The 25,961-nt window shown below is 40.2% G+C and overlaps 1 protein-coding gene across 1 annotated transcript in view; it reads right to left on the bottom strand.

Moving 5' to 3' along the window:
* Positions 1-2,590: 2,590 nt before the first annotated feature.
* Positions 2,591-25,961, bottom strand: part of LOC124148060 (ADP-ribosylation factor-like protein 5B) — a 37,837-nt gene continuing 14,466 nt past the window's right edge. Inside the window, exons 2-6 of the mRNA XM_046518990.2 lie at positions 15,279-15,339; positions 12,103-12,250; positions 8,309-8,392; positions 7,158-7,309; positions 2,591-6,239 (exon numbers count right to left, since the gene is read on the bottom strand). Of these exons, the coding sequence (XP_046374946.1) occupies positions 6,191-6,239; positions 7,158-7,309; positions 8,309-8,392; positions 12,103-12,250; positions 15,279-15,339 (494 nt within the window). The 3' untranslated portion in view covers positions 2,591-6,190. The remainder of the gene's footprint in view (positions 6,240-7,157; positions 7,310-8,308; positions 8,393-12,102; positions 12,251-15,278; positions 15,340-25,961) is intronic.

Raw genomic sequence — 25,961 nt, 5'->3', positions numbered from 1 at the left:
ATTCACATTTTCTGATTCGATTAAATGAATTGATTGCTCACTTGGATGACATTGTGATTGTGAATGCATGCACATGTTGTGTATCTACTTGTGTTTAGAAGAGGTATTTTTTTGTGTTGATTTCAAGTTTGTGAGCAAGAGAATTTCTTTGTAAATTAGTGAGTATGGTTTTACGCTGGTTTTAGAAACATTCCAGCAATATCAAGGCAGGGGACACCAGAAATGGTCTTCACACATTGTACCAATGTGGGGATTCGAACCTGAGTCCTCGGTGTGATGAGCGAACGTATTAACTACCAGGCTACCCCACTGTTCGTGTTAAATAAGTGATAAGAGAGGACGTCACTTCTGAAACAAAGCCATGTGGCGGAAGCGTCCAAGGCAGTGACCATAATAAAATGGCGATACAATACATTAGATAATCAAGGATATTTGTCAGTTGGAACACTCCATATAGGTCTCCAAAGAAATTGAATTGCTTCCAGATGGTCACACATTCTATTTGATTTTCTACTGGAATTCCATCTAAACATATATACTGAGGGAAATAAATAGAGGATGGTAGGGATGAAACACCCAGAAGATGCAACTGAAAGTTGGCACCGAGCACATGACAGGGAAGTCTGGCAATGTAGCAGGTGACCAGGGTGCCTTGCACCAAGCGATCTTAGCGCGAAGGTGACCGTAGCTCCCATACCTTAACATAGACATAAGACAGTTGTAGCACTAAGGTTGTTTTGTACAACGGCACCCAGGGCTAACTTTGTCTCATGTTGCTGATAAAAATCATAACTGCATAGCAACAAACAATTTCCAACTGAAACTGTTCCCTTATTTCTTTCCATCAGTATATATCGGGTATAAATTGGTATGATCCAACACCAAATAACTATTGCTTGAATGTCATTTTACTGTTAAGGATCCAACAAATTTATCAACAGGTAAATTCTTACCATACTTCACGGGATTGTGTTAATAATGTTCCTCCATCACCTGTCAACACACTGGGCATATGCAGTTAGTGGTGACGTGTGTATGTTTAGGTATTGAAACGAGGCTGTGAAAAACTCACGGAGGTCAAATGAGTCCTACTCGAGCATGAAGTTTGTGCCAACCCTTTCCTTGCATGATATTGAAGCAGTATATTGAGTGGATACCAAAAGGTGATGTATGCAACAAGTTGCACACAATGCAAGGCTCGAATTAAGGAACTTCATTGAACTTGCACCAGATGCATAGTGACATGAAAATCTAGTTGCACCAGACAAAACCAGCTTGCACCTTGGTCCCATAAGTTTATCAAAGTTGAGTGAGTGAGTTGGGTTTAACGCCGCTTTTAACAGTATTCCAGTTATATCACAGCGTGTCAGCTTAATGTGGGAGGAAAGCCAGAAGTGATGCAGGTCTTAGACGTTTACCAGTGAAACCCACAAGCATGGGTATGGTGCTGACAAACCTAGAAACATAATCGGTGCGAACTGGGATTCGAACCCACAATCATAGGTTTCTGGCGTGCCAAAGGGATGCAACTCTGCACAGAGAATTGCGGCGCCTTAGACAACTGGGCCACCTGTGCCCCCCAGTTGTAACATAGAGATGATAGATGCCTTTTCTACATCTTGATAAAAAAAACCTCAAATCTCACTAATTACACATAACACAGGGATTAGTGATGTACATAAAGCTTAGAGGTACTGAGTGTGTTCAAAGATTGTTGTTGTGTGGCCAAGTAAGGGTTAGTCAGACAAAAATTAGAATCATATTTACATGCACTTGGTGCAACTTGACATAAATATTAGGCTACACTTTTCAATAATAGGTCACTCTGGTGCATGTTTTATATAGTTAAATCGAGCCCTGCGATGTAAAGTGAGAAATATTGCTGTGTTTGTCAGGTACACCAAGTTATCATTGGTTTGAGTCAGGGATCTGGGATCCTGACTGTGTGCCGGCAGTGTGACTGCAAAATGTCCAATTTGAAAAAGTGTTAACCAGACACTTAATAATTTGCCAACTGGATGTTTTCGATTATTCACTGATTTCCCACTTGTTGGTAGATCGTTGGAGCGAGTGAGTTGGGTTTAGCGCCGCTTTTAACGGTATTCCAGTATCACGGTGTGTCATCTTAATGTGGGAGGAAAGCCTGAAGTGATGCAGGTCTTAGACCTTTACCACTGTGGTGAAACCCACGAGCACGGGTATGGTGCTTACAAACCTAGAAACATAATCGGGGCGAACCGGGATTCGAACCCACAATCATAGGTTTCTGGCGTGCCCAAGGGACGCAACTCTGTATAGCGATTCTCTGCGCCTCAGATGACTGGGCCACCCATGCTACCCCCACCCCATATGTATTCACAGCTGATGGAGGAATGTCATGTACACAAGACCACAATGTATCAATGACAGCATATATGAGTGAGTATATATCATTACCCTTGAATTGTTAATCCTGTGAGGTATGCGTGTGCATTTCATAGCCTTTCCAACATCAAGCTACACATTTAAGGCTGTGAAAAATACATTTTTTGGAAGCAGGGTGTTTCAAAGGATATCTTTGTAAGTATATACAAGACAGTAAAACCTAATATTCTAAAATGCTTAAGAAATGTTTTATTGAAATTGCAAAAACTTACTGATCAAGTTTTAAATCTTCAGTTCGTTGTTATTTGCTGAATTCTAAGGTTCCAACCTATTTTTATTTAAACTACATTAAATATTACCATAACACACAAACATTTTTCTAACTACAGCCGCACTGTATAAAGGACACTGTTTGAATTGAATCCAGACAAAAAAAATCACTTGTTTTACAGATCAGAAAGTAACTATTTAACCATTTTCTGAGCAAGGAAAAACTTTATTGTTCTCTTCCACATCCTCCAACAAAGACTTCATCTGAAGAAAAAGGATGGAATTTTCCCAAAGAAATTAAAGCTAAAAAAGGTGGACTCACATTACATTGAAAAACAGTATTTGAAATTGAGGGTTTTTTGCATGCACATGGTCAACTCGTATGAAATTTGAATTGATGCATATATATGCATGCTCATTCTAGTCCCATTATTGGATGACCCTTCCTAGATCCTTGTACATTTTATTCATGACCCTTCCTGAAAAGACAAAATGCAAAATCACATTATATTTTATTATAAAATTTGTGTTTATAAACGACTCTCCCCAAATATGTCTATTATTTTTTTATGACCCTCCCCTATAATTAATGACTGGTCCCTAAATGTTTCTCCGGCAGGGAAGGTGACTGTGACACGTCTCACTTTGATTTACTGCGAGCACTTTTATAAATATCCCACCAAAGTAGAAATAAACCCCACTGAAATGAGCCGTGGATATTCAGAGGTTTGGATAGGCAATAATAAACATAAGCTTGGATGCAGCAAGGAAGGTAATGCAAGTCCCAGTGCAAAAAGTGTAACTTTGTACAGTTAAAAATTAATAAAAAGATTGATCCAAATTTATACAACACATAACTTGTAGTGATGTTTTTTATTGACATATAATGCATGTAGCAATGCCCCTGAAACAGTAGAAACTTTTTGTTTCACATATTCTACAGTACTTTAAAGGATTTCCCCCTGATTTTTGTACATGGCAAAACATGGAAAAGTTTTTCCTGAATATCGTAAAGTTATCAATACTTAAAATCAGTTGACCAGCTTCTGAAACAAACAAACAATGGCAATAGCATTGAATAAATGAAAGCATCTTCGAAAGCAATTTAAAAAGTAAAGCTTCTATCATGTTGAAGTATGGGAAGACTCCTTATTTGTCTTTTAGTTCCATTAGTAACCATGGCAACTTGACTTGTCATCTAGTTCCATCAGTAACCATGGTAACTTGACTTGTCATTTTGTTCCAACAATAACTATGGTGACTGTCAATAGCCTTATCTCTCAACAGCCACCTAACTTAAAAACGAAAAATAAAATTTACAGGAACGACTCATTATCTGAGAAAGCAGATTTAGTTTCGTACGTAGCACTGTTGTCATGAAAGTGAAAAAACAAGTATCACATACAAGTGTGGTTTGAAGTTTCAAATTAAACTGATGGGTATCAACATAATGATCACATTCAAAACAGCTTGATCTTGTATCTTGTAAATAGCAGGAGAAGGGGTAAAAGAAAAATATTGACTCAATCTACGAACACAAAAATTGTAACAAATGGCCAAACACTTCACCTTTTCATTACTACTTAGTCCTAAAGGAACTGGTAATTTATTATGGGGGGAGATGGGGAAGAAAGGATGGTATTCGGACTGTATCATATTCCCCCTCCCCGCCTCCATTTTATGTAAAATTATTTCATCATCCTCTTCCGATTAAAAATTGACCAGTCCCAAAATGATGTTAATTTTTATTGTTTATCAGGAATATTAAAACTGTCATTTTTTCATGCTCCCCATCCTCATATAGTTGTGATAGATTTTGGCAACTACCCCTCTTTCGTTGTCATTTTTCATAACCTCCACTAAACATGCTAAAATCTCACTGACACCCCCCACCGCCCCATAAATGACCAGTCCATAATCCTCAAAGATTCTTCATATACGTATGGGTACTGTACAAAATAATATGGCATTATTTTATCGTGAGACACACAAATAATACTTAACTTTCATCTGTGGACTAGATTTACATGAGATAGGTAACTTGGTGACAAGATTCCTAGTTTGTTACAGAAAGAGTTACCTCCCTTTCACCATATTTGTTTTCAGTTACGGAACTGGTGAAGTTTCACAAAATTTTAAATTGTATGTTGTTTTATTAATGTGAGAGAGTGAGCGAGTATGGTTTTACGCCACTTTTAGCAATATTCCAGCAATATCATGGCGGGGGACACCAGAAATGGGCTTCACACATTTTACCCATGTCGGGTTTCGACGTGACGAGTGAACACTTGAACCACTAGGCTACCCGACCGCATCATTAACAGTGCTTAAGCAGGTTCTTAAATGAAATATACTGTCACTTTGAAAAGCTGTTCTTAAAAGTGATAAAACATCTCCATATATATATATATATCTGTTACTGACCATCCTAGATTATTCAGTGTGTTATATCTTCATTCTGTTAGCATATATACACCAGCATAGCTTCTTATTGAGTCAAAAGTGGCCAATGGGTTCAGGGTATTTATCCTAACTGAATGGAAATATTATACCCTGAATCACTGAGGATGGTTACTGACCGATTTACAGCCCATAATATAACTTTTGTCTTTTCAGAACTGAAATGCCATATACAGATGATAGTACACTCAAAATACACACATTCATAACTCATAAAAATATGTTACACATATTCGCAATTACAAGAAATAATCACACTGAACAATATATAACTGGCTAAAACAAAGGGTTTTTTTTTAAATAAAATATTCCTTTTTATACTTCCTTGTTTATTGGCAATCGGATAGCAATCAAAATATTTATATTCTCGTCATAAACATACACAATATACTATCATAAGAAGTATTTTCTCTGACATTCAAAGAATATTTGATTTTGAGCCAAAAGTGAGTCTTGTAATGAGCACTGTCTCTACGCAAGAGGATATAGTGACAAACTGAATTAAAGCTAGGAATGAAATATTTCAATGCTCCTGAATCTGTACTCCTAGGCAGCGAGGTGTAAAACAGATATTCTTCACACAAATACAAACAAAATAGAGGAACACAAGTTTTTGGGAGACAACAGCATAGGAATACATACATAATGACACTTCGAAAATGATATTACCTGAAACATGAATAAAATATACATTATTGATTTTCGTAAATGCAAAATACATAGTCATTCCTCAGTTCCTTTTCACAGTTCTGAGCATGTGAAATGATGGATGATAATTTGGAAATTTATATTACGTGCACATGATAATCCACATCCTTTTGTAAATCCCACTCCATGTTACAGTACTGCTAGTTTACATCCTGATTGCCGAGAACCAAGTTCCACATCCACACAACTACCTTCGCTTAAAGAAAGCACCTTGAGAAAAGTTTATAACTTATTCCTTTCTCTCTCCGATTTAACTTAGAATGGCCTGCCATTGGCACTCTCTGTCTCTTCTTTGTCTTTATAACTTGTAATGCTTGTTAATTTCTAGGATTGTTTCCATGGCAGCCATCTGTGCTACAGAGCGTGTATGGTCTATTCATCCCATCTGTCACCGTTTCTTCAAATGGTTTGTTATCCATTCTAAACCCTGGTACAACCTGCAAACAAAGTTCATATTTCATTCCACTGAGTGTTTGTTTGTTGCTTAACGCCGCACTCAGCAATATTCCAGCTAAATGACGGCAGTCTGTAAATAATCGACCCTGGACCCGACAATCCAGTGATTGACATTATGAGCATCGATCCACACAATTGGGATACGATGACATGCATCAACCAAGTCAGCGAGCCTGTCCACCCGATCCCGTTAGTCGCCTCTTACGACAAGCATAGTCGCCTTTAATGGCAAGCATGGGTTGCTGAAGACCTATTTTACCCCAGATCGTCACAGGTGTACACTGAGTGATGGATATCAGCAACATCCCACAGAGCTACAGACAAGCAGCATATTTGCGTTTATTCAAAACCCAAATTATTCAAAACCCAAATACTTTAAATTAACTTGCCAACAGAAACGCATGCATGAAATGAAAAACTCAAATGTATAAAAACAGCACACGAAAATCATGGTAAATACCCAATGAAGCTTTTTCAGCATGCGTACAAAGAAGCTAATTTCCAAAACACAATTACGAGCTAATTTACTTTCCGAGTTAAGCCCATATATTTAGAACTTATATACATCTGTACATTATGTACATCTAAAACATTATTTCATTTTTTAAATCTTGAAATGTTCACTAATTTAGGGAAAAATAGAAGAGTGAAAAAAAATTGGTTACCCAATAAAAAATGAAATAACCCAATTCAAACCCTAGAGTAACAACTCAATTGCTCAAAAAGTGACACCTGATCCACATCAGACACCTGGTATGACCATGGATTCATGGGGTACGTATTGTAGCCCTGGTCCCCACAGAGAACAAATGAAGCGCAGTACTTATTCAAATCTGCTTGGACTGCCAATCTACCCAAGCCTCATCACCCCCTTCCCAACATGGCAACTGTGGTCTTACCCTTCCCCTGTCAGGGCACAGCATCCCTGTATATGCCATACATGGTCTTTGATTGAGGTAAGAGACAACTGTTGAGAGATCTCCGCCGCCGACATACATCCCTTGATGTCTTGCTTGTTGGCAAATACCAGCACTGACGTCTTCCTCAGATCCTGCAATAAGAATGGATGAGTGAGTTTGGTTCAACAATCAACATACCTTTGAATTAAGGCTGGGACGGGTAACTCGGCTACCCGGGTCGGGTGGGTACTGAGTAGGACCCGGGTACAAACATGACTACCCAGACCCGTTTAATTACAAAAATTATCTGGAACTCTTTCGGTCACTAATGTTCGCATTTCTTTCTGACTATGCACCCATTCCTTCTGACTTTTGACGTGATTCAATAAAGTCCACCTTCAGCCAACTTCAGTGTATGCATGACCAGATTGTTAAATACATGTTTCTATATACATGTACATCTGGCCAGGACATTTTGAGACATCTCTTGAGAGCTAGAGTGGGTACCCGGGTAGGGTCGGGAAATAGGGGGGTTGGTACCCGGGTAGGGTCGGGTAATAGGGAGGTGGGTACCTGGGTAGGGTCGGGCAATAGGGGGGTGGGTACCCAGGTAGGGACGGGTAATAGGGGGGTGGGTACCCAGGTAGATACCCAGGTAGGGTCGGGTGATGGGGGGTGGGTGGGTGTGTGGGTACCCGGGTACCCAGGTAGGGTCGGGCAATAGGGGAGTGGGTACCCATGTAGGGACGGTAACAGGGAGGTGGGTACCCATGTCGGGTCAGGTGGGTCGGGTAATAGGGGATAGGGTACTCGGGGAGTAAATTTGGACTCGTCCAAGACCTACTTTGAACAGTATCTCAGTTTTGTCACAGCATGTCCATTTGAAGTAGGAAGAAAGTCTGAAGTAATGCAGGCCTAAGACACATTTTTGGTACTTGAACTGCTATGATAGGTTTCTTGCAGGCCTAAGGGAAACAACTCTGCACAAAGAATTTCTGCTTAAACATATATCTGTTAGCAGACTTTTGTTTTAATACTTAAAATGATCATATATATATATATAGATGTGATAAAATACACTAATATAGTGCAGTGTCGGGTAATACCAAACAGCTAACGCTACATCCTGTACTGTTACCATGGTTACCTACCTCATGATGCATCATCTTTGTCAGTTCTTCCTTCGTCAAGGACAATCTCTCTCTGTCTGTGCTGTCAATCACGATGATTATAAACTGAAACATGAAGTCAGTCCCCATGTTTATACATGAAACAGTCCCTGTGAATATACATGAAACATGAAGTCAGTCCCCGTGAATATACATGAAACTTGAAGTCAGTCTCCGTGAATATACATGAAACATGAAGTCAGTCTCCGTGAATATATATGAAGTCAGTCCCCATGTTTACACATGAAACATGAAGTCAGTCCCCGTGTTTATACATGAAACATGAAGTCAGTCCCCGTGAATATACATGAAACATGAAGTCAGTCCCCGTGACTAAACATAAAACATCGATTCAGTCTCCATAATAACAAACACAAAGAATAAGTTAATCATCACAATGACAAATGGAAATACAAGGTCAACACTGCACAAATGTTTGTTGTTTAACGCCGCACTCAGCAATATTCCAGCTATATGAAGGCGGTCTGTAAATAATCGAGTCTGAGCCAGACAATCCAGTGATTGATATCATTAGCATCGATCTAAGCAATTGGGATACAATGACATGCATCAACCAAGTCAGCGAGCCTGACCACCTGATCCCCTTAGTCGCCTCTTATCACAAGCATGGGTCGCTGAAGACCAATTCTAACCCTGTTGTCATCAACTCAAAGATCAACTCAACTAGTGTTTGTAATTGTTTTAATGCCACACTAGGCAAATATATTTCAGCTATATGACGACGGTTGTAAATAATCCAATCTAGACCACACAATCCAGTGATTGATATTGTGGGCAAGTCCAACCCGATCACAGTATGATGAAAAGCAATCCACCAAGTTAACCCATTTAGTTAACTCACACATCTACATTGCCTAGCAACTACTTCCTCACAGGAGCCCAAATAACTACACACGAAGAAAATAGAAAATGTGTGTTCCTTATAAAAAAAAGAACCTACTAAACAGACATGCTTCATGTGAATCAAATTATTGATACATCAGGAAGAAAATAATTATTCACTGTGAAGAAGTTGAAGAAAACACCATTTTTTCATATGACTATTGGTAATCTAAACTATAGCAATATGAAAGAATCATGGCATGACAGATTAACTATAGTAATATGAAAGAATTGGGTGTCTTTAACTTCTTTATGTGGCCCCATTTCAGGTGTCCCCTGCCGTGATATTGTTGGAAAAATGCTAAAAACGGTGTAAAATCAAACTCACTCACTCACTATGTGACACTATTCGCTCACCTTGAACATATAGCTATAAGAACAACATACAGGTTTTGTAACAAGTGTGTCCCTCTTTCATGGGAAACGGCTATCAGCAGAATAGGAAATGTGACACCTCAGAGACAAGACATGCATCTCCACACACACTCCAGCAATAGTCCAGGTGACACTCACATGCCTTCTTTAAAAATCAATATTTCAAAATCCTACAGCCATTTGGGCTAGTCCCCAGACACCCTTACACATGATCTTGTCACGTCTTTTTATCTGATTTTCTGGAAAGGTGGGGCTGGACATTTATTGTCTGACTGAAAGTCTGTCACTCTCTCGTTTATTTATGTTCAAGGCAGTATATTTGTCTTAAGAGAGTTTTATAAATTCACATATTTCTGGCATAAAGAAAACACAGCGACTTGGGTTAAAAATTGCTTTGAACAGTATTTCAGTTATATCATGGAAAGTAAGTTCATTATCTGAATGAATATTTGAAAGCTTTACTGAGGTTATTGGAAACAGATCAATATCCATTTTTCTCACAAACGCTATGATACTCTCATGAATATAAATGCATCTGATTTAATAGTCCTTATCATCACCTACATGATAGCTTGCAACAAAAGAAACTTCTAACCAGCTTAAATAAATAATATTGTGTGACCCGTATCTGATATCCAGCACTGAAGTGGATGTTCCCACGCTGAAGCAGAAAGTAGCTCCATTACTGTCAAAGATCTCAGCACCACACTTTACATCTAGATCGGCAGCATGATTGGCAATATCAACATTCAACTGAATCAAACAAGTCAAGTTGGCAAACATAGTCTACTTAATCAGCAGAATTTTTACTCATTTTATATTCTTAAACAGAATCATATGTCTCATGAAAAGAAGTTTCATTATCAAGAAAGGACAAGGTATGAGAGTCCTTTGTACCCTACTGGAAATGTCAAATTGTAACTTTGAGCGTTAGAATTGGCACTAGTCCTGTAGTCCTTGCCAAACTGCCCAATAGTAATTTGCTATTTTTAAGGGTTTGCTATATGTAATTATTATAAGGACAAGTGGATTAAAATTGTTAGTTTCTCCAGCTGAAAGGCATGTCAGACATTGACACCTGACATTTTTTCTATCTATTCCTTGCAAATTTTGAACTTTGGACAAGCGAGAAAGATTACAATTTAATGAAAAAGGCTGGATTTTAAATCTAAAGGTTGACATAGTTAAATCCAGGAACTTAACCAAGATGAATAATTTAAAGAACATCTGCACTGTATTTATCTACCAGTACATCTCCTCAGGAAGAAACTTGGGTCAAAGACTGCCCTTGTTCAAATACCTGAAGAACACTTCCTGAAAACATCCCAATCAGCATTCTTAACACCTTTCAACCTCAGCATTTGGAGTTGCCATAAATCCAAAATATGAATACTCATGAATACTCATAAATATATCTAAAACTTTAGCACTTCTTGAATTATGCATATCTCAGGGCCAAGAGCTATTAATAGCTGTTATTTTAACGCTCCATATTTTGCAAAGGGCAGGAAAGTAATTGAGATTTGTCCTCATACATCAAAAAGCAGTTGGGAAAAAGATTCAAAACAATCTATCTCCTGAAGGGTAATCATTTTTCTATTTCATAATAACTGCATCCCAGTGAGGATTGCTGAGGCCAGGGCTGAAACTGGTAATTGGAGAAAAAAGGTTCCAATACTGGCCATCCGTCAATGTTTAGGTACTGTATTTACCATAAAAAGCACCCATTACCAAATTTTACACCAATTTGTTAACGAAAATCATTAAAGTGCCCCATTATACTAGAGTGACAATTTACATGCCAGGCCATACTTTTTTTGTGTATATTACAGATATTTTACAGAATATACAGCAGTGTATAGGAAGGGGTAATTAATTGCCTTGTAACTATTATTGAATAGGTCTTAGTTTCATCAATGTTTGAACCGAGTCTCTTCTCTACCGCCAGATCTCTGACAAGGAATTTAACCTGCGTGTGGTTTTAACAAGCCCACCACGTTGTCAATTTTAAATTCTGCCTGGGGGCTTTTTACAGCAAATACTGTAATTGGTCTTTGTAACATTTTTCAAGTTTAGTGTATGAGGCTGTGAGCTCCATGCTTCAACCTACCACACCATACCAAATGGTTTCTTTTGAATACTTGTCATAAGTCTTGTGTTGAAAGATGAAGAATTTGGGGTCCCCCGATTGCAACACTATAAAAGACCTCAAGGACCGCAGGAACCCCAGGCCTGTGGATGCCTGTTTGGAATAGTTCCAGATAGTTTGTTCCATTGCTTGTCACCCTGACACAAGGGACGTTAATTTTACATCAACTAAACCCGAGATTCTGGGTAAGATAAAAAGGTCAGGTGGTCTGACTCGGTGACTTGGTTCATTACATGTCATCGTATCTCAATTGTCAATCACAGGATTGTTTGGTCCAGACTCAATTATTTAAAGACTGATGTCACATAGCTCTCAACCTCCCTCCTCTATCTCCCCCTGCGGCTATTACCTCTGTGTTGGTGTAGTATGTGTTCCAGGCCGACCGGAGCGTCTCCTGTCCACCGATGTCCCACATGAGGAAGTGGATGTTCTTCCACACAACCTCCTCCACATTGCTGCCGATAGTGGGTGACGTGTGGACAACCTCGTTCATCAAACTGTAATCATATCAAGCCTTTAATAATACATCAATGCCAAAATCTTTCAAGTCTTTTCTAGCCCGGTCTTGGCTCTTACTCAGCATATTCTCAGTAGATGTAATATCATCATACAGACGATAATATCTGAGCTTACTACAAGAAACATAATTTTACTTGATTCGGGCTTGAGGCTAGTGGATAAAGTCGTAGACTGATTATATATATATTCTACTGCAAGGGAGGTAAATGTTTATAATTTCATTCTAAATACAGACTAATCTGAAACAATGGCAAACAAGTAGTCAGCTTGTTCACTGCTTCCAATAATAAGAATTTATCAATTATAAAACTAGAGGTCTTTACAAGCATCCATCAGTGGCTGACTGAGACTAGCAGACCAGTGGGTGTCTGAGACATGCAGATCAGTGGCTGTCTGAGACAAGCAGACCAGTGGCTGTCTGAGACATGCAGATCAGTGGCTGTCTGAGACAAGCAGATCAGTGGCTGTCTGAGACAAGCAGACCAGTGGGTGTCTGAGACATGCAGATCAGTGGCTGTCTGAGACAAGCAGACCAGTGGGTGTCTGAGACAAGCAGACCAGTGGGTGTCTGAGACTAGCAGATCAGTGGCTGTCTGAGACAAGCAGACCAGTTGCTGTCTGAGACAAGCAGATCAGTGGCTGTCTGAGACTAGCAGACCAGTGGGTGTCTGAGACAAGCAGACCAGTGGGTGTCTGAGACATGCAGATCAGTGGCTGTCTGAGACAAGCAGACCAGTGGCTGTCTGAGACTAGCAGACCAGTGGCTGTCTGAGACAAGCAGACCAGTGGGTGTCTGAGACATGCAGATCAGTGGCTGTCTGAGACAAGCAGACCAGTGGGTGTCTGAGACATGCAGATCAGTGGCTGTCTGAGACAAGCAGACCAGTGGGTGTCTGAGACATGCAGATCAGTGGCTGTCTGAGACAAGCAGACCAGTGGGTGTCTGAGACAAGCAGACCAGTGGGTGTCTGAGACTAGCAGATCAGTGGCTGTCTGAGACAAGCAGACCAGTTGCTGCCTGAGACAAGCAGATCAGTGGCTGTCTGAGACTAGCAGACCAGTGGGGGTCTGAGACATGCAGATCAGTGGCTGTCTGAGACAAGCAGACCAGTGGGTGTCTGAGACAAGCAGACCAGTGGGTGTCTGAGACTAGCAGATCAGTGGCTGTCTGAGACAAGCAGACCAGTGGCTGTCTGAGACAAGCAGACCAGTGGCTGTCTGAGACAAGCAGACCAGTGGCTGTCTGAGACAAGCAGATCAGTGGCTGTCTGAGACAAGCAGACCAGTGGGTGTCTGAGACTAGAAGACCAGTGGCTGTCTGAGACAAGCAGACCAGTGGGTGTCTGAGACAAGCAGACCAGTGGCTGTCTGAGACAAGCAGATCAGTGGCTGTCTGAGACAAGCAGACCAGTGGCTGTCTGGGACAAGCAGATCAGTGGCTGTCTGGAACAAGCAGACCAGTGGGTGTCTGAGACTAGCAGACCAGTGGCTGTCTGAGACTAGCAGACCAGTGGCTGTCTGAGACAAGCAGACCAGTTGCTGTCTTAGACTAGCAGGCAAGTGGCTGTCTGAGACAAGCAGACCAGTGGCTGTCTGAGACAAGCAGACCAGTGGCTGTGTGAGACTAGCAGATCAGTCGCAGTCTGAAACAAGCAGACCAGTGGCTGTCTGAGACAAGCAGACCAGTGGCTGTCTGAGACAAGCAGACCAGTGGCTGTCTGAGACTAGCAGACCAGTGGCTGTCTGGAACAAGCAGACCAGTGGCTCTCTGAAACAAGCAGACCAGTGGCTGTCTGAGACAAGCAGACCAGTGGCTGTCTGAGACAAGCAGACCAGTGGCTGTCTGAGACTAGCAGGCTAGTGACTGTCTGGAACAAGCAGATCAGTGGTTGTCTGAGACTAGAAGACCAGTGACTGTCTGGAACAGGCAGACCAGTGGCTGTCTGGAACAAGCAGACCAGTGGCTGTCTGAGACTAGCAGGCCAGTGACTGTCTGAGACAAGCAGACCAGTGGCTGTCTGAGACAAGCAGACCAGTGGCTGTCTGAGACTAGAAGATCAGTGGCTGTCTGAGACTAGCAGACCAGTGGCTGTCTGAGACTAGCAGACCAGTGGGTGTCTGAGACAAGCAGACCAGTGGCTGTCTGAGACAAGCAGACCAGTGGCTGTCTGAGACAAGCAGACCAGTGGCTGTCTGAGACTAGAAGACCAGTGGCTGTCTGGAACAAGCAGACCAGTGGCTGTCTGAAACAAGCAGACCAGTGGCTGTCTGAGACAAGCAGACCAGTGGCTGTCTGAGACAAGCAGACCAGTGGCTGTCTGAGATTAGCAGGCTAGTGACTGTCTGGAACAAGCAGATCAGTGGTTGTCTGAGTCTAGAAGACCAGTGACTGTCTGGAACAAGCAGACCAGTGGCTGTCTGGAACAAGCAGATCAGTGGCTGTCTGAGACTAGCAGGCTTGTGACTGTCTGGAACAAGCAGATCAGTGGTTGTCTGAGACTAGAAGACCAGTGGCTGTCTGAGACAAGCAGGCCAGCGGCTGTGTGAGACTAGCAGGCTAGTGACTGTCTGGAACAAGCAGATCAGTGGTTGTCTGAGACTAGAAGACCAGTGGCTGTCTGAGACAAGCAGGCCAGTGGCTGTGTGAGACTAGCAGGCTAGTGACTGTCTGGAACAAGCAGATCAGTGGTTGTCTGAGACTAGAAGACCAGTGGCTGTCTGAGACAAGCAGACCAGTGACTGTCTGAGACTAGAAGACCAGTGGCTGTCGGAGACTAGAAGACCAGTGGCTGTCGGAGACTAGAAGACCAGTGGCTTTTGGAGACTAGAAGACCAGTGGCTGTCGGAGACTAGAAGACCAGTGATTGTCGGAGACTAGAAGACCAGTGACTGAGACTAGCAGGCTAGTGGGTATGTCCAGTCCAAGCCAGTGAACTCCTTCAACAGTTCTGATGGATTCCATGACAAACATGCTGACAACAGAAAAGAGTTAGCATCTATACTCACAACTGATACAAAATTGTGGTCTTCCCTGCATTGTCCAAGCCAACTATTATCACCTTATGTTCTGAAACACAGAAAAAAACATGTTATAAATTGAAGCCCTCATAAAAGCTATGTTTGAATTACATCCCAAAGTCAAAAGTAACTTTATTCACCGTAGTTTCTAACAGACCCCTAACTGTCAGGCAGACTGTGACCCCTGTATAATTAGTTAGGGAGACTCTGTACCCTGTCTTACAGTGATGACAGCACATCAATACAGAATATGTAACAGTGGTAACATATAGGTATCTGTTCAGGCAATGAAAGCAATGCATTGTTCTCCGGGTTGGACTGACCTACAAAATTAGGGATCCATGGGACCCCCAATAAATAATTTCCAGGGTCCTTACAAGACAAATGAGGGTCCTGTAAATGTGAAGTAATCAAATGGTATAGTGAACTGTAAGATTTGATAATTACGTGAATTACAGGAACTTTATATTTCATCTAAAAAAGTTGGTATACTGAATATTACACGCTGCGATATAACTGGAATACTGTTAAAGCGGCGTTAAACCCAACTCACTCACTCACTGAATATTAAATGTACGTCCCTCAGGATGCAACCTACCGTATTCGACGTAATAAGTGCACAGGGTGCTCTCAAAATTAGAAATAGGGGGCTCATTAGAACACAATTTTGTGGTGAAAAAAAAACAGAGTTGAAAGATAAATTTCGTGGTTTATGCTGACAGCCTTATATGTTTATGTACGACAGATATATTTTTCCAGAATTTAATTGCCCATAATTAAGGGTGCATATAACACACGAGTGCGTATTATACAAGAATAAATATGTCTTGTGTACATTGATCAATCGGAAGGGGTGCTACCCTAATTGGGATTGTTCACTCGCCAATATATTAGCAAATGTCATCATAGGCGCTTATTACGTCGAATGCCGTATTTTCTTTCTGCGTCCATTCTACACATTTGTGAGAACTGGAAACTCATGTCTGCGTCATGTAAAACCCTGGTCTTGATTAACCATACTGTAGAAAAATGATTTAAGTATGCCTTGACACATCCCCTATTCCATATTCCCCTGGATATCCCATCAAAGGCCTAAGTCAGGCTGCTAAAGTACCCGCCACTTATATTTATTACTGCCTCTAGACAATGGCACCCTGCGACCTGTCACTGGCTGATGCAGTTTTCATGTCCCTCATCAAATTTATTGCGACAGCTCACTTTAAGTGTGGATGCAAATGCACTAAACTTGTCCAAAGGATTTGTCTTTATCATGTTTATGCAAGCCATTAGTAGAATACTGGAATATCCTCAACCTTATGAGTACTAACCATGTCAACACATATGAACAGGGTTGGAAACTAATTTTATTTTCATGAGTGTGCAAATATGATACGGTGTAGAGTTGCCATCTTCCCATTGGTAACAGTGTCAGGCCATCTGTAAATAATCGAGTCTGGACCAGACAATCCAATGATTGATATCATGAGCATCGTTCGACACAATTGGGATACGATGACATGCATGAACCAAGTTGGTAAACCTGACAACCCGATCCTGTTAGTTGCTTACTAAATCAAATAACATTCCAACAGACTTGGGCTAAGGACTAGTTGGTGAAGTCACACACTGCATGGTGCCATTGTTTGTTTGGTTGGTTGGCTGGTTGTTTGTTGTTGTTGTTTAATGCCACACTCAGCAATATTCCAGCTGTATGACTTCAGTCTGTAAATAACTGAGTGTGGACTAGACAACCCAGTGAATGATATTCGGTGAATGATGAATGCCATTGGGATATGATGACTCGAGGGCTGGGACAAGTTCAAATTTACTACCCAGGTACCCAACCTCCTATTACCCGACCCGACCCGACCCGACCCGACCCTACCCGGGTACTCGCTGTAGGGCTCAAGAGTTTGGTACAAAATGTCAGGGTTAGAAATTGGCACTAGTCCTATAGTCCTTGCCAAACTGCCCAATAGTAAAGGTATCCTAAGGACTGTAGAATTTTGACATTTCTAAAGGTTTTGCTATATGCTATCATTATAAGGACTAGTGGACTGAAACTGTTAGTTTCTACCGCTGAATGTCCGATTGGGAATTGTATTACTACAGCCCTCAGGCACATGCTATTTACATATAAAATGATCAGATCATGCAAACACTGAAGTTGACTCAAGTTATATATTTACTCAAACATATGCAAATCAAAAGGAACGTGTGCATAGTCAGAAAGAAATTTACCGACTTGTGTAACCTTGGAGCTATAGTGATTTTTTGTCATTAAACAATATATCATGTGACTACCAGGTCCAGGTAGTCCAGTGGGTACCCGGGTCCTACTCAGGACCCATTCGACCTGAGTACCCGAGTTACCCGTCCCAGCCCTAATCTCAACCAAGTCACTGAGTCTGACCTTCTGATTTCTAACGCCAGCATGGTAGGCTGCTGGGAATCAATTCTAAACCATTATCCCGACAAGGTATTTCTGCCATGGAGTGGTAGCAAATCAGGTCCAAGTCAATCAAAAAACTAAATCCTGCAATATGCCCTACATATATAAGCAGCAGAAACACAATAAACAGACAATGCTTCCTAACCATGCTAACAGACACTGTCACCATGGTAACACAATATCTGAAAGTAATACAAGAAATAGATATCCTTATTCAAATCTTACATGTTTTTCATCACTGCCTTGATGCAGATAACATGATGCTGAACAGAGAAAATTCAATTATTTTTGTACATATCACATCAGTTACTATGGTAACCAGAGAATTAGGACAAAACTGATGGGGCCCACCTTAAGTTACCTTGACACGGAAAGCATGACTTTAATCACAAAACACTGAAGGAGACGATGTGTAAACATTTAATAGCAAATTACGTCAGGGTTTCATAAAAATAACAAAGGGCTTATTGATTTCATTACCATGCTGTCGACTCGGAACAAATGATCACAAGCATGTATTGAAAATACAAAGATGAAAAACCAGACAAAAACTTGAATCATCCAACTTGTAGTTGCTGACTGCCATGCCAGTGTCCACTAATTGTGGGTTCGAATCCCTTTTACAAATGCCCTGGTTTATAATGAGCCTTTGTTTGTCGGCACCATGTGATTGTGTTCATGGGTTTCACCACTCTTGTTAAATATCTTCCAAAAAAATTAAGTTTTTTTGGGTATTTTTATGCCTTAACATGCTTAATGCCCCACTCAGCAACATTCCAACATCAACAGCCGAAAATAATCAAGTCTAGACCAGACAGTCCAGTTACGTATATTGTGAGCAGAGTGCCACACCATCAGGGTTACTAAATCACAGCGACTACAGTGAGCCAACTCGTAGTTCTCAAAAGTTATTAACAGTGTGGACAGACTGTACACACGTGAGGTTGAAAAATACATTAATGGACAGACCGATTGCATTAAGGTGCATTGACACAGATAAACCAACTGAAGCTTAAGGATTTATTAACATTGGACAATATTCATTGTACTCATGTGGAGAATCGAACCCGGGTCTTTGGCGTGATGAGCTTAGGTAGTCTTTCACCTAAAGTGGCCGACTAACTACCTTGAATTTGATGTTACAGATTAGCATTTCAACTAACACTTAGTAATAAGACCATCATGTTTGCAATCTAAAAAGATGTATTATATATATATATACAATAAAGGCCTAAAAGGCCCAAGTGGTTATTTACTTAAAGCTTAAAAGGTAATGCAAAACTCGATACATAAGCAACAAAAATACAAGGGGGTGGTCCCTCAATCTGAACCTTGTCATGGGGTACAATGACCCACAGTCAACCAACTGACCATCCCATTCATTTGGTCGCTATTCTTCTGACAAGCATTTAATATGTCGTAATATTGATGTATTACAACACGAAGTGTCACAATATGGATCATAATACCTCTTGTCAGCGTCAAATACCCCGTTCACTGTGACATGCACAACATTTACTGACGTAAGTAATTCTACAAACGCTTAACTATACATACGTGCGTATATGTATATTTACTGTCAATTCACATGAAAAGCATCTTAGTGTGTAAATAAAGTATGTAAATTGTGTAAGGCACACATATTTGTCAGTCTGTTCACAACTTTCAACACAAAGCAGGTTGTTTTCCAAATCTGAATGCGAAGAGAGTTACTTCACCGAAGATTTTCGTGTGAAGCAACATGTGTTTGATTTAATTTGTACACAAAGTTTTGACTCCTTGAAACTAAAAGAAAACACCATCCGCTCAACTCTGTATAGACGCATAAAAGTTGGCAACTGTTGACAATTTGTTTGGTGTTGGTAAAAGAACAGATATTAATTAGATCATTCTCTTACGTTAACATAAACATTCACATTGCAACATATACACACAGTGCAAATTTACATTTACATTTGCACCTGCTCCAGACATGATGCAAATTTGCTCCTGGTGTAAATATACACACGAGTAAACGCGTTCACATGACAAGTATACTCACGTATGTATTTCTACACACGTATGCACATATATACACACATATATATAGAGGCGCATGTGAACAGGGTATTAATACCAGCCATTTGATATTCTGGAAGGGTATCCATGGATTTCGTTTGATAAAATAATTTCTCGAGAAAAAATGAATTCCAAGTTATGGTACAAAATAGAAATTTTTCACTGGAATGCTGAATGTCCTGAAAAGGTTTATTAAAGTACAGAACGTTTTCTTGATAATGGAGGAGCCGAACAATTATTTTTGTTTTTTTCCCAAACACATTGTTTCAGGATATCCAGGACGTCCCAGCATTGTCTATTGTACGGTGTTTCCTCTAGCTCCAGGCAGAATGTACAGTGAATGGTAACTGTAACAAGTTGAGGTCGCCAAGCTGTCAGCACCATGCATCATTTACTAATTGTTTATACATGACACTCCAACATGTCAAATGAGTAAATCATCACTATACTCATGGTATCACTCTGAGCAAACTCTGGCAGTAAATTTGATGACTGGATCAATATTATTCTTGCTTAATTGCTTAATGGAACAGGAGTGGGTGGGTGGGTGAGTGAGTGAGTTTTTGTTTGTTTAACGTCACACTCAGCAATATTCCAGCTATATGATGGCGGTCTGTAAATAATTGAGTCTGGATTAAACAATCCAGTGACTGACAACATGAGCATCGATCCACGCAGTTTGGATATGATAATGCATCAACCAAGTCAGCGAGTCTGACCATCCGATCCTGTTAGTTGCCTCTTACGACAAGCATTTTCTGATTTGAGGAAAAAAGACTATAAATTACTGTTTAAAAACACACCGTCCCCTTTAATGTTAGCATATGGTGCAAACTGATTACACATTAGTTACGAGTTTCTGTCAATGTCACATGTTACAGGTCACCCTATATGTGTGCAAACAGGTTTAAACTGAACAGCAATCTGTGCATAATGAGCATTACAATGTCTGTACAATGGCCATAAATACTGAAATTCTGGCTTACTTGGGCACCAGGCAATATTATACAACAGTTACACTTGACAGGTCAAAATGTGAAAACAAGGATCCGAGGAGCCGATTATAAACCTTCTGAAGAACAAAGTTTCAGCTTTATCCAAGTGGTTCTGGAGACAATGAGAGTCGTCAAGAAGAATAAAATATGAACAGATTATTGGCCATGGATGATGACCTCACAGAAAGATGACGATTTTTAACATAATGCTGTTGTATTTCACTTTAAGGTTTAAAAAAAGCACAATTCTCAAGATTTGAAATAATTTCTAAAATCTGAAGCGGTATAATATAATCAAAAGCAGTGTGGTAGAAACCAGACAAATTCCAAAATCATTTGAATTCCTTTGAAAAATATATTTTTCTTTCAGTTTTCAGTTCAAAGTGTGATGACAATACTTCACACACTTCCAATGTGAGTTCTCAAAGGTTCTGAAGACAAAAAAACCTGCCTCAAAGCATTATTCAGTCTCATTACCCTATAATTTCTGTTCAGTTTGTCACTTCAAAGTGTAAACGCTGTAATCAATCCTGGCTAAGTGCTGGCTGAGAGAAGCTGGAGAAGCTGACCATTTCTTGATGCAATCCATCCTTACATGTTTCGCAGTACATGTGGTGCAGACAAATAATCCTTTAGACAACTGATAATCAAGATCAACATGTGATCCTTTTAAGTAAATAATCTTTGATGACCAATATTTTGATAACAATGTGTATCCATTGCCTTGATTGCATGATATACACAGGTGTGTTGGTTTCTGTAAACGTAATATGACATGATGGCCCCTACATGGACAATGGGAAAGATCAGCTGCAACATGGCATGTGACATGACGTAAACAAATCATAACATGACATTGCAAAATGACATGAGGTATTAGCTTATACAACATGACACTGCAGCACGACATGAGATAAGCTTAAAACAAGACTTGACAAATGCAAAACAACATGAGATAAGCTTAGAACAAGACTTAACGGTGGAACACAACATGGGATAAGCTTAAACCAAGACTTGATATTGCAACGTGAAATGGCCATATAATGAAGCAATCAGATTATAACATCACATGAAACTGAACATCACAAGACAATGCACTGCAACTCCCCCACCCCGTTCCTCATATACAGCATGGGCCGACACTGTCCATAAGGCAATAATATATCACTTGTTTAGACTTTAATAGACTTGCCTAAATTAAAAGCAAATCAAATTACCCTTGATGTAAATCATTTATTAACATTCAAGTCAATCCCAATAAGCATGATAAGTATGAGGTCAACATTCTTTAAACATTAATAGCTTATTTCAACATGAAAATGATTATTGATTTCATGACAACATGTAGAGCAGTCCCCACTGAGCAGAATATAATCAAATGTCAAATTCTAACATAGACAAGAAAATAATAATTCATGGTGCATTTTCAAATCTTTCTTTTGTTCTATAAATTTATGATGAGCCAATCCAGAGTTCCTTTCCTTTATTCCATTACCTCCATCTGACATTGTAATATCATACCACGTCTTGTGATGATCACTGGAATAGATGGAACTAAAATTAATATTTCATTGTCTGTGGAAAGGGGGTTTGACATTTAAAAATCTGGACAACTAGCTCACAAAACAAGGAATTCCATCAAATGAAGATTGCCTCCTTCCCCACAACTGTGTGTAAACCATGGAGTGAGTGAGTGAGTGAGTGAGTGAGTGAGTGAGTGAGTGAGTGAGAGTGAGTGAGTGAGTGTGTGAGTGAGTGAGTGAGTGAGTGAGTGAGTGAGTGAGTGAGTGAGTGAGTGAGAGTGAGTGAGTGAGTGAGTGAGTGAGTGAGTGAGTGAGAGTGAGTGAGTGAGTGAGTGAGTGAGTGAGTGAGAGAGTGAGAGAGAGAGAGAGAAAGAGAGTGAGTGAGTGAGTGAGTGAGTGAGTGAGTGAGTGAGTGAGTGAGTGAGTGAGCGAGCGAGTGAGACCACAAACCAGAGACCCTATGGGATTTGAACCCACGATCTTCAGATTCTGGCACAACTCTCCACACAAATTAATCAAACATGCAAGGTAAACACAAAAAGTTGACAGCTGCAACCTCATGGAATTGTCTGAACATGAAGAATTCTATACAAAAACGGTTAAAATTAAGCATCCCAATACATATTGCACCCCGTATGTACTGACAATAGACAATAGGGGAAAGCCATTCCCAACCACCTGTCCACTATCAATGACAAGGAAAAGGACAGTTTATATATTTCCACTTGTTTTGCCCAATCCTTTAATCATGTCAATGACTGGCAATCTCCAACCTCAAAAGCCTGGTTCTTGTTGGCAAAGCGGCTGAACCAATAACATAGCTGGCAATCCTGACATGACTGAAGCGTTTGCCCAATCTGCTGAACAATGACATTCCCAAGGAGTCCTCTCACTGTTGGCCGAAGTTTACGTTATCACAGTTTTTTATGAAACAAAACAACAGCTCAGTTAGCGCAAGTTTACAAAATTGCATGTTTTTTCTTGGCCATGAATCATGTCGTTACTGCAAGGCGAGTTTGCCTGTGTGCTAAATGGGAGCGGAACTCACTGATCATGTGGGCTTTTTCTCAACTAAAATCTATATCAAGCAATAAGAAATTAAATTCTTGATCTGTTGCATCCTGTTGCAGCCCGGGTGATGTGGCCTTCAAACAACATTGACTATCTTTTCTGCGAGAAGAAGCAGCGTCCTTCACTACTTGACTGTCTGTGACGAATTGCTCTGTCTAAACCATGCTAAAAAACATGGTTGATTATATTTCACTCATGAACACACTGATTTCCAAGTCTATGCTCCAAAACAACACACATCTAAATACAGGGAAGATAAGTAGAGTTCTAAAGGTCTAAAAGGAAGAGCGCACTACAACAAAAAACATTGAACTGAGTCTGATCATTGCTAAAATAACACTAACAGTTTAAATCCCACAAAACAATGACATTAAAAATAATTCAAGTATTCTTGGAAGCGTATTGAAATTAGCATCTTCCCGAGGCAAGGGAGTTAACTCACTTTAAAAGTCCTGTTCCCAACTAGCCAAACTACGGTGGAATAATGGAGTTATATTTTGGCTGGACTAATAAGACTCTATGCATATATTAGTCCAATCAAAATCGCGTAACGAAATCGAAATCTGGCTTGTCAACTGCTGTGCAGATTTCAGTCCTTTGCAGGATTTGCAAAACATGTACCACCAACTCGGTGTCAACAGATATTTTCCAAATGTTTTCATGATTTGAATCAACATGCTCACATGATGCACTTTGCGAAGTAAGACCCATTTTATCATGTTTATCTCAAAAGAGATTTTGATTATCGAAAAGATCGTCTTGACTAGGCGCCGCCATTTCGTTTGAAGCAAATACAAGTGATATGAGAGATAGAATCTGATTGGTCAATAGGAAGGACATAGAAGGGACATAACTTGTAATAGCCACTGGTGGTGCTACGTCTGAGCCCAGAAATTCCAGCATAGTTCAGCAAGGGTGGAAACTGGACTTTTACAGTCAGTTAACTCACTTGCCTCAGGAAGATGAAAGTTAGTGGATTAGGAAACACCTACCTGGCTTAAGTGAGGTCTTTTATCTCATAACTTATCTTTCAGAGATAAACATCTGGCCATGTAAAATTGACTTTCAGTTTCTGAGTGAATGAGTTAGCTAGGTTTAACATTGCTTTGAACAGTATTATCACGGTGTGTCAACTTAATCTGGGAGAAAAGCCAAAGGTGTTGCTGGTTTTTCTGCTGTTTACCACTTGGGTGTAACCCATGGGCATGCCCATGGTAGTGACTAGCCGAAATTCACACGCTGGGATTTTTGTTACCGACAGTTTTTTCACGACACATTATTTTTCAAGACATCCACCATGCTCAGCGAACACTTATTTTGTGAAACCTGAGGCAAAAGTATTTACTTTTTTACGGAAGCGTAGGCCATCGGCCCATGGTTACATTTGTATTACAATGGACGTGATGTACACAGATCTTATTGTTCTGACAATAATGTACTATGAAGTGACATCGTTTGACAGATATAGATAGCTAGACATTTAATTAATTTACAATCAGTTGTAGACATAATGATATTAAATGTTTGTTTGGTCGGATATTCACACTATTTCTTTGGTAAGTGATCTACTCGTAACTTGTTATAACTGGGTCAAACTAACAAAAAATAATACTCGTCCTCCACATACACAAACACAAACACAACATGTATATTCTGGACCAGACAAGCCAGTGATTGCCATCATGAGCATCGAGCCATGCAATTCGGATACGTTGACATGCAACAACCAAGTCAGCGAGCGTGACCATCCAATTCCGTTAGTCACCTTTTACGGCAAGCATCAGGGTTGCAGAAGACCTAATCTCATTAAATCTAACCCAAAACTCAAAAGAAGCCAAAGAACACCTGTTTTTGTTTCATAACTTCAAATCTGTCCTGCCATTATTTGAACACATCAGATGTCTAACTTCTTGTGAGTAGTATGTGAGTGAGTGAGTTTGGTTTTACGCCGCTTTTAGCAATATTCCAGCAATATCACGGCAGGGGACACCAGAAATGGGCTTCACACATTGTACCCATGTCGGGAATCGAACCCGGGTCTTCGGCATGACGAGCGAACGCTTTAACCACTAGGCTACCCGACCGCCCCGTGAGTAGTATGTACATGAACAGATCAAAACCCTGATAAATACTGAGTGACCAGCAGCCTGAAGCTGATGGCACAGACCACTGACAGCCACCATCCCAGGGGCACAGCAAACACAGCCTGGACATACAGTACACTGAAGTCATTTAATTGTTTGTCCTTGGTGTTGACAGGAGCATTCCACAGGTAGCGCAGCGGCTCTTGCACTGCAGAGAGTGAGGTGGGATACGCTCTGTATCACCTTGGAATTGGCTGCAATAACAGCAAGATTCACAAATTGACTGAATACAGAAAATTGATCATGTGTCTTTGTGATGACTGAAATTGAATTACCCATGGTTGTAAAAATACACTATTTGATTAATATGGTTATGATAATTAATTTAGCTTTAATTTATATATTTAATAATTCAGTTAACTCCTACATGAAAATGATATGACAAACAGACGAGGTGAAATGGGGTTTAACATCGCGTCCATTATTGC

Source organism: Haliotis rufescens, unplaced genomic scaffold, assembly GCF_023055435.1.
Source record: "Haliotis rufescens isolate VD_foot unplaced genomic scaffold, xgHalRufe1.0.p SCAF_10, whole genome shotgun sequence".
Taxonomy (NCBI): Eukaryota; Metazoa; Mollusca; class Gastropoda; order Lepetellida; family Haliotidae; genus Haliotis; species Haliotis rufescens.
Note: the sequence above shows the minus strand (reverse complement) of the source record. Positions and strands in the feature narration are given on the sequence as shown.